This window comes from Calidris pugnax, unplaced genomic scaffold, assembly GCF_001431845.1.
Source record: "Calidris pugnax isolate Ruff unplaced genomic scaffold, ASM143184v1 scaffold124, whole genome shotgun sequence".
NCBI lineage: Eukaryota > Metazoa > Chordata > Aves > Charadriiformes > Scolopacidae > Calidris > Calidris pugnax.
This window is the reverse complement of record NW_015090914.1, coordinates 994,853-1,007,261: the sequence shown is the minus strand read 5'-3', so window position 1 is coordinate 1,007,261 and position 12,409 is coordinate 994,853. Positions and strand designations below refer to the sequence as shown.

At 43.3% G+C, this 12,409-nt stretch overlaps 1 protein-coding gene across 3 annotated transcripts in view; it reads left to right on the top strand.

The window, feature by feature from the left end:
- Positions 1-12,409, top strand: part of PDE1C (phosphodiesterase 1C) — a 378,336-nt gene that overhangs the window by 62,041 nt on the left and 303,886 nt on the right. For all 3 annotated transcript variants that reach the window (XM_014949446.1, XM_014949442.1, XM_014949441.1), the window contains exon 2: positions 10,538-10,588. In XM_014949446.1, the coding sequence (XP_014804932.1) occupies positions 10,538-10,588 (51 nt within the window). The remainder of the gene's footprint in view (positions 1-10,537; positions 10,589-12,409) is intronic.

The window sequence follows — 12,409 nt, the reverse complement described above, 5'->3', positions numbered from 1 at the left end:
GACTTACATCTATATGGCTTAGATTCCCGGCACAGAAATATATGAACTAGACCAAGCTTTCCAGATGTATATTTACCCTCAGGAGAAAAAAGTGAGTGGGTTTGTTACAAGGGCTGGTCTGTTAGAGGTACTAGAAGTAAGGAAGCTCAGCTAAATGTAGAAAATCAGCCTGGAGATTTGGAGATTCCCAGGTTTAAAAGAAAAAAAAAGTCAGACTCCAGAACCCAAAAGTTAAGGCAGCTTCATCGTCTTGCAGTGGGTAAGTTTTATCTATCTATGTGGTTCCTTTTCCCTCACCTCCTGATTCAGAACTTTTCTGGTAGCCGTTTCCAGGCTTTTAGCAAGCAATTATGGCTCCATCTCATGTTGTTGGTGGCTGGGTGTGCCAGAGCCATGTCTGTCTGTGTATGGCCAGGGAGGCAAAGGGGCTGTGCTCTTTGTACTCTGAAGACTGGCACGGCAGAGGTTGGGAAGGAGAGGAGGCTGGAGCTTGTGTGACCAGAGCTGCTTGCTCTGTGAACTGGGGAATATTCAGTCTACAGAATATAAATTAATAGCTTGAATAATTTACACAAGAATGGGCCTCAGTTTTGAGGTTAGGAATATGTTTAGCATGGACCTTCATGCATGGAAGGAGTTTTTGGTCCAGGCAGTTGCTGCTGTTTGCTCCTGTTTTCTTTCATCTCCAAAGCCCAGCATCGTGTTCCCTCTAGCCTTTAGCTGCCAATAGGATGAGAGTTTCCAAGTTCAATGCTTGCATCTCTGCCTCGAAGTGCAATTTGGCTGGTGCTCAATAGACCGTTGAGTGGATCTGCTTCTTTTCACATGGATATTTTGCACCTGTTTGCCTGTTACATTTTCCCCTGGTTACACCTTGTCCTCCTGAAAGCATTTCTGTGGCTGGATGAGACGCAGAAGCTTAGAGATGAGAATGCCTTCAGAGAGACGCAGCAGCGATCTTCAGTCGTCTGAGGGCACAAAGTGTTCTCCGCTGCAGAAGCAGCTTTCCCATCATTCACAGATTCAAACAACCTACAGCGTAAGGATCCTTTCATAGGAAAAATGAATCATCAGCTGTGTACGGTGTTCCTCTCCCAGTTAATGAAGAAGGACAATGTTTGGTGTACAATGTCGTTGCCAGGCAAGCAGTGGCAACAAAAATCCGTTTGGAGTTACTTCAGGAAATGCTGGGTTGCGTCTGCCTCTTGGTTATTGCTTGTAAGTGAAGACCACGGACTGCCTTCCAGAAGCTTTTTGAAACATAGCTCTTGTTTTGAATGTGTTTTATGGTCTTCAGGGTATATGCAAGAGATGCATATTGTGCCTTTTCCATCCACGTGATTGATTTATTACTTAATTGTAGTAGCTAATTAAAAGCTTAAGTCCAGAGAGATAGTCAAGTCATCCAGTATTTTTGATCAGCAAAAGGTTGATGCATATTCTTGTAACTTTGCGACCCTACTGGTTTGTTTTACAGGGTGTGTTTATACCACCTGGACTGTTGAAGTTTACAGCATGAGCATTTCAAATCATACCAAATTCCTGGCGTTTCCTGCGTGGTACTGGGATTCAACACACCGGAAAACTCCATGGGTGATTGACTCTGGAGGGGCCTGAATAATCTCTGGCTCAGTAATGTGTGCAGTAGCTGCATAGTTCCTTGCAGTTTACACAGTGGTGGATAAAAACTCTCAGAAACAGAATTTGCCTCATTATGAGGCATTATTCCCGTGGTCTGAGACTTTTCTGATCTCCTTGTTGGACTCAAAATCCCCTAAGGATAGGTTTTCTTGTGAGGAACCTTAGGTTCTGAATGGGTCCGAAAGCCACCCAGAAAGCTTTCCTTTGGTACTATTGTGCTTCAGATTCCTGTGTGGGATTGATTTTGTGTAGGATTTTTGTTAATGACTGTGACAGAGGAAAAAAGGAAAGTGCTGATAATTGCTGCTGATGACACAAAGCGTTTCCAGTACAGGGGGAGGTCTCACAGCATCTCACAGGAGGGTCCACGTGACCTGGAGGATGAGGCCAACAAGAAGTAGTACGGAGTGAAAGATCACACAGATGAGCTGTTAATAACAAAAGCTTGTGCTGTGGTCTGAGGATCTGTTAATTGGATGAGGGGGATGTCACAGCACACAACTAATGTGTGACCAGGCAAGAATACAACCTCTTAATGTTACAGTACCTGTGAGAAAATGAATTGACACTGAAGAGCTTCAGTAAAGATGGGGAGGGGATATGAAGATGCCTGCTCTGTAAGGCAAAACTAGATGATCATGGTGTGTTTACTACACAAAATGATGGTGGAAGGAAGAAATTCAGTCTTTCTGTGCCCAAGTCAGAGGAGGATTAAGCACCAGAAAAAAAGAAATACTTCTGCCTAAAGAGATTGCTGGTGCAAGAATAGATGAATATAAATTGACACAAATTAAATGATAGGTCATAACCGACACTGCAATCGAGTTCTGGCAAAGTCTCATAATATTAGATGGGTACGCATAAAAAACAAGCTACTTTAAAGATTGAGTGTGATAACTTTATAAAATGTCTATTGGCATTGCAGTCTTTGCGAATAAAAACTGCTGGAGTTCTCTGAGATGATCTTACTTTGATTTGCTTGTAAAAAGAAAACAGACACACTTGTCCCAGCAGTTACACTACTGTCTTTTGTTCTTCTGAGTTTTTAGAGGAAAGATTACCAGAAGATGATATGTTAGGGCAATCCAGAGATTTTTTTTTACAGGAATGCTATTCAAAATATATGGCATTGAAGGGAAAAAGAAAGAAAAGATAAACAAAATTCCTTTTTTAAATTCAGATTGTATGTTCAATGTAAATTTATCTACATATCTGTGTTCTCACCTTATCTAATGTACTTTTCCTGATGCTGACAAATTTACTAGCAGTGTGAAATACATAGTTAAGCTTCATCTGGCCTTTGGCTGATTAAAAAAAAGAAGTGTCCTTGAAAGAATGTGTTCACTGGTGGGTAAAAAATACCTGACTTTCTTTTTTCAGCCTCTCAGCTGCTTAATGGGAAAATATAGATGATATGCTATTGTCTGTCAGTCTTGATGAGTCAATACTACAAAACGGTATATTTTTCTTTGCATTGTACTAGAAGTTTGACAAAGGATCTTTGAAAGCTAAATTGGCTGAGGGGGCGTACTGGTGAAATCAATACCTTCTGTAAAAAAAGGTGGCAAGCTGCAGGAAATAGTTTAACAAGGCCATTAAAAAATGAAACCTGCCCATGAAGTGGGTATGCTGTGAACTTGCATAGGAGTGATCCATGTTAATCAAAGAACTGCTCATGCCTAGCAAGATATTTTTATAATTGCAGTGAGGGCCTCTTGAGATTTCCAGGCAGTTTTGATACAACATGATACAACAGGCCTGGTATTCTGTTGTCTACTTGGACAAGAAAGCACTGACAGCACGTGAATGTTTTGCTCTGATGGAGTGATTGCAGAACAATGTCTCCTGCTTGTCATGGCTGTCTTTCTGAAGGAAGAGAAGTTACTTACAAGCTCCCTGCATGTTGCTATACCCTTCACCAAGATTTATTTGCTTCCAGGTTAGAATGGAAAATAACTTCAAATGTGCATGGTTTAGTATTGAAAAAATAAAAATTAAAACTGGTGAGATGGAAACTGAAGAAGGTCCCACCCACTTAGATATTGAAGAAAATATCTGCATGCTGCTAGCTTTATCCAATCAGAGACAAAAATCAGCCTAGTCTTCAGTGTACAAGCATACAGTGCACCTGGAGAATAAGCATATCTGAAAAGGCAGGAAATCTTTGGAAATACCAGAAATCATCTTTGTTGAGGGTTGTGACTTGCCCTCTCAGGGATTCAGCTTCTTTCCCCAGCTTCATTAATTCATACCTGATTTCTCCCAAAAGCTTATTACTACCAATTAACTTAGATAAACACAGGGTGGAGAAGATTTCAGGCCGCCTGGAGAAAAAGTTTTTTCTTATTTACATATGTCACATACTGAATTTCACTGAATTTCACTGAATTTTAGAGTTGGAAGGGACTATAGAGATCATCTAGTCCAACTCCCCTGCTAAAGCAGGACCACCCAGAGCTTGTCAGATCATGCCACTCAGGAGCATCCAGGTGGGGCTTGAAAATCTCCAAAGAAGGGGACTCCACACCCTCCCTGGGCAGCCTGTTCCAGGGCTCTGTCACCCTCACTGTGAAAAAGTTTCTCCTCATATTTGAGTGGAACCTCTTATGTTCCAGCTTGTGCCCGTTGCCCCTCGTCCTCTCACTGGGAACCACTGAAAAGAGTCTGGCTCCCTCCTCCTTCAACCCACCCTTGAGATACTTGTCAGCATTGATAAGGTCTCCCCTCAGCCTTCTCTTCTCCAGACTAAAGAGTCCCAGCTCTCTCAGTCTCTCCTCATAAGGGAGGTTTATACATAGGTTTATTCTTTGTGTCTCCAACGACTCCTGCAAGACAAATGTGGGATATATATGCAGAATTTCCGCAGTAAAAAACTGCATCAAGTAAAATCTTCTATGATTCTCACCCAGAGCAAATGCAGAAATGGTCTTTTCCTCTGAATCCCTTTTGATTGCAGGGCTCAACAAGCCTGAGATCTTGCCTACTCACAGGCCCCATTGGTCCCAGAGACATCCCAGCCAGCAGTTAGTTGCTTACTGGTACCAGGACTCTCACTGGTTATGGGTGTTCAGCATCACCAGTGCTTCTGTCCCACTCACTGCTTTGCTGTTCTACCTGTGTCTTTGCTCCTGGGGGCTGTGTGCCAGGTGGGGGGTGTTACCCCATCTGACGCCTGGGAAGCACTCACAACCCAGAACAAGGCTGCTGTCCTGGTTGTGGCTGGATTGGCTCTCTTCAAAGAGAGGAAAGGAAGACATAAAGAGATTTATGGGTTTAGAAAAGAACTAAACTACTTCAATGAAAATATCAATAAATAATGAAATAAATAATAATAATAAGAATTTTTTTTTAAAGTATGGAGTATATAGAAAACCATATCAAGCTCCTGCTGTGGCTGGATTGGCTCTCTTCAAAGAGAGGAAAGGAAGACATAAAGAGATTTATGGGTTTAGAAAAGAACTAAACTACTTCAATGAAAATATCAATAAATAATGAAATAAATAATAATAATAAGAATTTTTTTTTAAAGTATGGAGTATATAGAAAACCATATCAAGCTCCTGGATGATGATCACCTCACCAGCAGGCACAGGGGAAGTCCAAGACTGGACTCGGTGATGGACAGGAGCTGGATTCCAGATCCAGGAACGCTCGGATGGGGATCAAAGGCAGATGGACAGAGTCCTCCTCGGACCCTTGATCTGAGTTGACCCTTGATCCCAATTCCTCAGCTTTTATACTGAGCGTGATGCAGATGGGATGGAATACCCTGTTGGTCAGTTTTGGGTCACCTCTCTGTCCGCTCCTCCTCACAGGTGGGACCTCTCAACGCTTTTCCACTTCCTACCCTCCAATGAAGTTACCTGACCTTGGTTGTTATAGCAATAAGTATAAGCAAGAGCCTCAGTTCTTGCACACAGTTCCTTGGTATAATCAGGTCTTGTCACCCTGACAGTGAACATTTTCTGAACAATTCTGTTCCTGAACAATTCTGTTAATTGCAGAGTTGATTTAGAAGAGGCCCAGCTAAAAAGTAAAATTACTGAATAGAAAATTGGTTCTTTTTTGCCCCAAACCAGGACATTCCACCCCTTATTCCATACCATTTGCATCGTGCTCAGATTACTGTCACTTCTTATCCCTCAAATACATATATATACACATAGGTCCCTTTTTTATGATTTATTTTCATACACAAAAGTTCATTAAGTTCATTTAGTTCATAATTGCAGGTTTGCATCATAGCAGACTCTCAGGGCAGAAAAGATGAAATTCATTGTGGTCCTTATCCATGGGTAACACGTCCACGGGAAGAGTTTGCTGGACATCACTTGATGAAGCTAGCTCAGCTTTCATCACTATTTTACCCTGAAGAACACTTACCGAATAATGTTAGTGTTATTTAACAATTAACATCATACAGCTCAGAATTGAGTATTCTCACCAAGGGATAAATTTCCTTCAGGCACACATTGAGGCCTTGAGGCACAGCCACGTCCTTGGGCAAGAAGAGTCCAATGAATGGGCTTGTCTTTGCCTGAAGCAGGAAAAACCCAAACAGTTTTCCCCAACATATTCCTGTCATATTCCACAGGGACTTTATCATGTAAAAGGTCTGATTGAGCAGGACCAGCTCGATTGATGGATCCTCTGGTGTTAACTAACCAGGTAGGTTGTGCTAAATGCTTGTCCCACTTTTTAAAGGTTCCATCCCCCCATTGCTTTCAGGGTGGTTTTCAATAGTCCATTGTATCGCTCCATTTCCCCAGAAGCGGGTGCATGATATGAAATACCCACTTGATACCATGTTCTTTTGCCCAATAACTTACATTTTGTTTTTGAAATGAGTCCCATTGTTTGACTCAATTTTTTCTGGAGTACCGTGTAAGCACAAGACTTGCTTTTCAAGGCCCAGGATGGTGTTCGGGCAGTGGCAGGGGGTACAGCAGAGGTTTCCAACCATCCAGTGCTTGTTTCCAACGCGTACCCTGGTGGGTTTGAGGGAGTGTGATGCAGTCCCTTTGCTAAGCCTCGCCGAGTGTGATGCAGTCCCTTTGCTAAGCCTCGCTGTACTTAAATTTCAGCCATCATCTCCCATACCACAAAGGTTTTCACCTTTTACCTTGCTTGATTTCAGCGCATGTTTCACAGTTTCACAGTGGATAACCTGCTCAGTAGTGTCCATGGTTAAATCCACCCCCCGGTCATGGGCCCATTTGTATGTTGCATCCCTTCCTTGATGACCTGAAATGTCATGGGCCCACCCAGATAAAAATAGTTCACCTTTATGTTCCCAGTCCAGATACATCCGGAAAAATCTTAGGAGCTCTATCCACTGGCTGATTGTTTTGATGTTGCTCAGTGGCCTGACTCATGGGTTTGTGAGCATCTACATAGGGTACCTTTATGGCTAGTTTCCCCACCAATATTTTGCCATAATTCAGCAGCCCAGATGGGTTTATCTTTGCGCTGGCACTTGCTCTGCTTCCACTGTTTTAACCATCCCCACAGAGGATTTGCCACCATCCACGAGTCAGTATAGAGATAGAGCATTGGCCACTTTTCTCCTTCAGCAATGTCTAGGGCCAGCTGGATGGCTTTTGCCTCTGCAAATTGACTTGATTCCCCTTCTCCTTCAGTTGCTTCTGCGACTTGTCGTGTAGGACTCCACACAGCAGCTTTCAATCTTCGATGTTTTCCTACAATATGAAAAGATCCATCAGTGAACACAGCATACTGTTTCTTATTATCTGAGAGTTCGTTGTATGGTGGGACTTCCTCAGGATGCGTTACCACCTCCTCTGGTGGCATTCTGAAGTCCCTGGGTCACTTTGTGATCGCTTCTATGATTCCTGGACGATTTGGGTTTCCTATTCAAGCTCGCTGTGGGATTAAGGCAACCCACTTACTCCAGGTAGGATTGGTGGCATGATGAGTAGAAGGAACTTCACCTTTGAACATCCAGCCCAGCACTGGTAATCGGGGTGCTAAGAGGACCTGTACTTCAGTACCAATTACCTCTGAAGCAGCTCTAGCTCCTTCATATACTGCCAAGATTTCTTTCTTAGTTGGAGTAGAGTTGGCTTCAGATCCTCTGTATCCTGACTCCAAAATCCTAGGGGTTGACCTTGAGTCTCCCCTGGTGCTTTCTGCCAGAGGCTCCAGGTAGGGCCATGGTCTCCGGCTGCAGTATAGAGCACATTTTTAATGTCCTGTTGTTCGGACTGGTCCAAGTGCTACTGCATGCACAATCTCTTGTTTAATTTGCTCAAAGGCTTGTCGTTGCTCAGGACCCCACGTAAACTCATTTTTCTTTCAGGTCATTTCATAGAGAGGTTTCACAATCTGACTAGAACCTGGAATATCCAGAAACCCACAATGCCTAGGAAGGCTTGTGTTTCCTTTGTGTTAGTAGGTGGGGACGTAGCTGTTGTTTTGTTAATCACATCCATTGTCAAAGGCTTGTCGTTGCTCAGGACCCCACGTAAACTCATTTTTCTTTCAGGTCATTTCATAGAGAGGTTTCACAATCTGACTAGAACCTGGAATATCCAGAAACCCACAATGCCTAGGAAGGCTTGTGTTTCCTTTGTGTTAGTAGGTGGGGACGTAGCTGTTGTTTTGTTAATCACATCCATTGGGATCTGGTGATGGCCATCTTGCCATTTACTTCCTAAGAACTGTATGTCTCCTGCAGGACCCTTGACCTTACCTCTTTTTATGGCAAAGCCTGCTTTCAGCAGGGTTGGGAATACATCCATGGTGCACTCTTCTTAGACTCCATGGGCACTGGTGCAAGTTGCCCCGGTGACAAGAAGGAAAAAGAGGAGGTCAGCTCAGTGCTCTGAGCTGGTATTGGAAAATGCTTGTTTTTGGGTGTTAACAGGTGCTGTTGGATGTTGGATGTGTTGGATGCTGTGAGTCTGGAAGCTGGGCTGCCCAAGCACAGATACTGACTGGAGTGCCCTTGCTGCTACATCCAGCTGGAGGGTGGCACAAAGATGAGACCTTGTGTCCACCTGAAGCCCCTGGTGACCAGGGAGTGTCATCTGCCACCAGAGTGGAGGAAATAGTCTAAGGCAGATAATAGTGCGGTTAAAAGGCCCTTAGCAACCTCTGTCCTCATTGGTCTAATAGTTCACTTGATGACCCAACTTAGACATCAGTGCATGTGATGAGTTTGCCCAGACTCTGCTGTAACATGGAGAGATACCTAGGGACCCAGAGAGGACCAGTCTGGGAGGCGATCCCTCAGCCTACCCCATGCAAGCCATCATCTCGGAGTTAAAGACAAAGCCTGGCTGCTTGGCCGTTATATATTGGCTATAGCAGTATTTTCTGACAAGGTTTTTGATCTCACTGGGTCCAGCTCTTTTGAGCCGTGCCCCATGGAGGATGCTGCTGCCTCTACTTCACCGGGCCATCACCTCAAGCAGAGCCAGATTTGACTCTGGAACTATGAACTGCTCCAAACCTGCCTAACTCTGTGCAGTCACTTCAGTGTCCCGGGAGAGCTTATTTAGCTGGGGCTTGTGCAGCAGGTACCTGTGATGGACTCAAGCCAAGGAAGATTGTCTGGTAGAACCTGGGAGACCCCAGTGCCCCCACTCCCACAAACCTAGCGAGGTCCCCGGGCTGGTGGAGAAGCACCAGCGTTTTAAGGGCACCATCTACTGGCTAATGGAGCAACATGAGGCAGCTCAACAAGTCCCTCTGTTCACTACTGTGACTGCTGGAGCCACCTACATCAACAGGTAACGATTGGAGAGGCAGTAGGCAAAGCTGGAGCGACACTGCATATGGGTCTTCATAAAGCCAGACTTAAACTGGCAACCTTAACACTTGTCAGAAGAATTACATTTCATCAAAGTTCTTTTCTGGCTTCAAAAGGCCCATTATAGTTTAGTTTACGTCTTGTTAGGAATCTGTAAGTCTCAGTTCTGGTCATATTTTTGCATCCTTTTGTGGGATTTCTTAGCTTGATTGGTTTTGTCTCAGCGTTTTTAAAGAAAGCAAAGAATTTGCAAGGTTTCTGTGGGCACTTATAATGTGCTCTCCTCCCTGTGTGCCCATCAATGCTGCTCCTCATGATTATTCTAGCTACAAAAAAAATAAAGTTATGGCTGGTAATTTCTCTCCTTAATAACTCTTCTCTTGTTTCAGCTGTAGTTTAATATTGTGAGAACCCCAGAGAGGCATTTATGCTCTTGCCTAACTGCGTACCGGCTGGGTCACAGAAATGTTGAGAGCTCTGCCAGTATGAATCTGAGGCAGAAAAAAGCAGGATTTGTACAGGGTTGTTTTTATCCTAGGTGATATCTACACACAGTTCCAAATGTTAGAGGATTCCTTTGCACAGATCCTTAAATTTCATTTAATTTGCTATTAAATGATCGCCAGGTCTTCCAAAATTGACAGTGTATTTCCTTATATACATGGAATAATCTTACTTTTTTTTTACTGTACTCATTAATGCAAATGGCAAAAATGTTGTTTTATTTAGGACTTGGAAAGCAGTCCAATGTAAAATAGAATTTGTAAAGGTGACTGGGATCATATATTGCTATGTACTATTGGTGGTTCATGCTTGAATGTTGGGCAATTATATGATTCAAATATTAAGTGGGGTGAGACAATGTTTGCAGGTGCCTGTGGTGTGCCCCACTGACTCTGAAAGTCAGACATGCAAAGTAATTTATTTGGTGGCATTAAAAAAAGTATTATATATGTATATCTGTGTGTGTATACCTATACATATATATCCAACTGCTGTTACTGTGAACAATCTTCTGAACAATCTTCTCTCCTTCATATAAATGAGAATTGCTGTTATCAGTAATCTTAATGTAATGTTAAAATCGAATGCTTTATATTTCTCTGTATTTTCTCCTTTCAGTTGCAAACGAGGCAGGTGACAAAAACGCACGACCACTTTCACGATTTGCCCGTAAGTAGCCTTTTTTTTTTTTAAACTGACTGATTTCTATATCTCCTGTAGAAATAAACACATTTGATAAGTTGTTTTATCTCGCATTATGTCCACCCTGTTATTACAGTTCATCTACCGTACCAAGCTGAGGAACTGTAGTACTTGGAAAAGTCACAGAAGTTCAGTCTTACTGAGTTGAGCTGCTGCAGATTTAAAAGAACGGAAGGTTTTGTGGCCTTACCATTGCTTCACGCGTAAAAAGTTCTAAGTGTTGCAAAGCCAGCTGAAGTTTTCTGCAGTGGCTACAAAGAGATTTGGGTCAAGTCTTTGAAATAGCTACGAAAAGTGTAATTAAACCTTACTGATAGCTCCTCCATCACCTTTTGCTTCTCAGAGCAAGGTTAGGAAGGAAAGGTATGATTTGGGGGTTGAAATATGTGTCCCAAGTTTGAACAAAACAAAGGGGTGCATCCAGTAATATAGCACCAGCTAAACCTGACTTTCACCATATGGATTATTAAAAACACACGCACACAAATATGTCGAATGAGGAAGAAGATAGGAAATTCTTTCTGTAATGCATGCAGTTTCATGACGATTTGTGGTCACTTAGCAGGGAAAAGTCCCCTTCTCATCATTAAATGGGTGGTGCAGACCAAAACAGCACAAGAATTGGCATCTGCGGTGCAGCGTTTCCCGCAGTCACAGGATGGCGCTCTGAGCATGCCGTGCCTCGGGGAGGTACCTGCGGTGCAGAACGGGGACTGGCTGTGAAGTCTGTTGCATGTAGTCACAGACAAGGTGATTGAGCAGATTGGACAGGACTGAAACAAAATTGCACTGGCATTCCTTATTCCTGGTTTAGGGTTTCTCTTCCTTCATGCTGCAGACAGTAAAGTTTAAAATGGGGCTCTGTTCATCAGTCATGGCTGGTTCAACCCTGAAAATGCATATAGCAAAGGAAGTCACAGAGGAGAGAAATGTAAATGCAGACATTTACAAGTTCTTTATCACTCTGCTTTTTGTTCATTGTGGTTACTGAATACTAGTTACAGAGTTGGAAGATTCAGCCCATGTATTATTTATTCCTGGATATTTGGGTTACGAGGACTTCATGCTGCAATATTGCCTGGCAAGTAGGTCAAGCATAATGTCGTGACATTTGGAACTGAGCTGGCATTTCAGTTCTGATTCTGACATTCACAAGAACTTGCTTTTCGGTGAATGTGTCTAGGGTGAAGGTCTGAGACCCAGGAACAACCAGGTTCTGTTCCTGCTTTAATCTTTGCTCTCAGCCAGGCAGCCAAGCCTTGTTTGCAGAGGGAGAAGTGACTGGCAGGACATGGAAGAGAACTGAGTGGCCAATGGCTGACTGGCATTAGCTGGAAGAGAGCAGGCTAGCAGATGGCTATCCACTGAATGAAAGCACAGGATACCCCCTTATCAGGTCTCATCGCATGGCCCAGTGCTGCATGGGAGTGAGCATGGAGGTGGGATCAAGACCACAGGCTGTTTGACAGTGACAGAAGAGCAGTGCAGAGAGGAACACTTAGATAAGCCTGCTTGGGAAGGAGTCACAGAGGCATAATATGGGGATGAAGGGAGATAATTCCAAGCGTAAACCAGACCTTTGCTGTCAGGAGTTAAATTTTTAGTGATCTAGGAGTCAGGTTGAGCTGGCTTCTTGTAGGGTATCATTCATGACTGTGTGGTCACGCGCAGTACAAGGCAACAACTCCATGGGGAAGAGAAGGAAAATTAGAACAGGAACTGTGCTATGAAGGGAGGGGAATGTCTAAGGCATGCACTATGCTAACAGGAGTTAAATGGATGATGCCC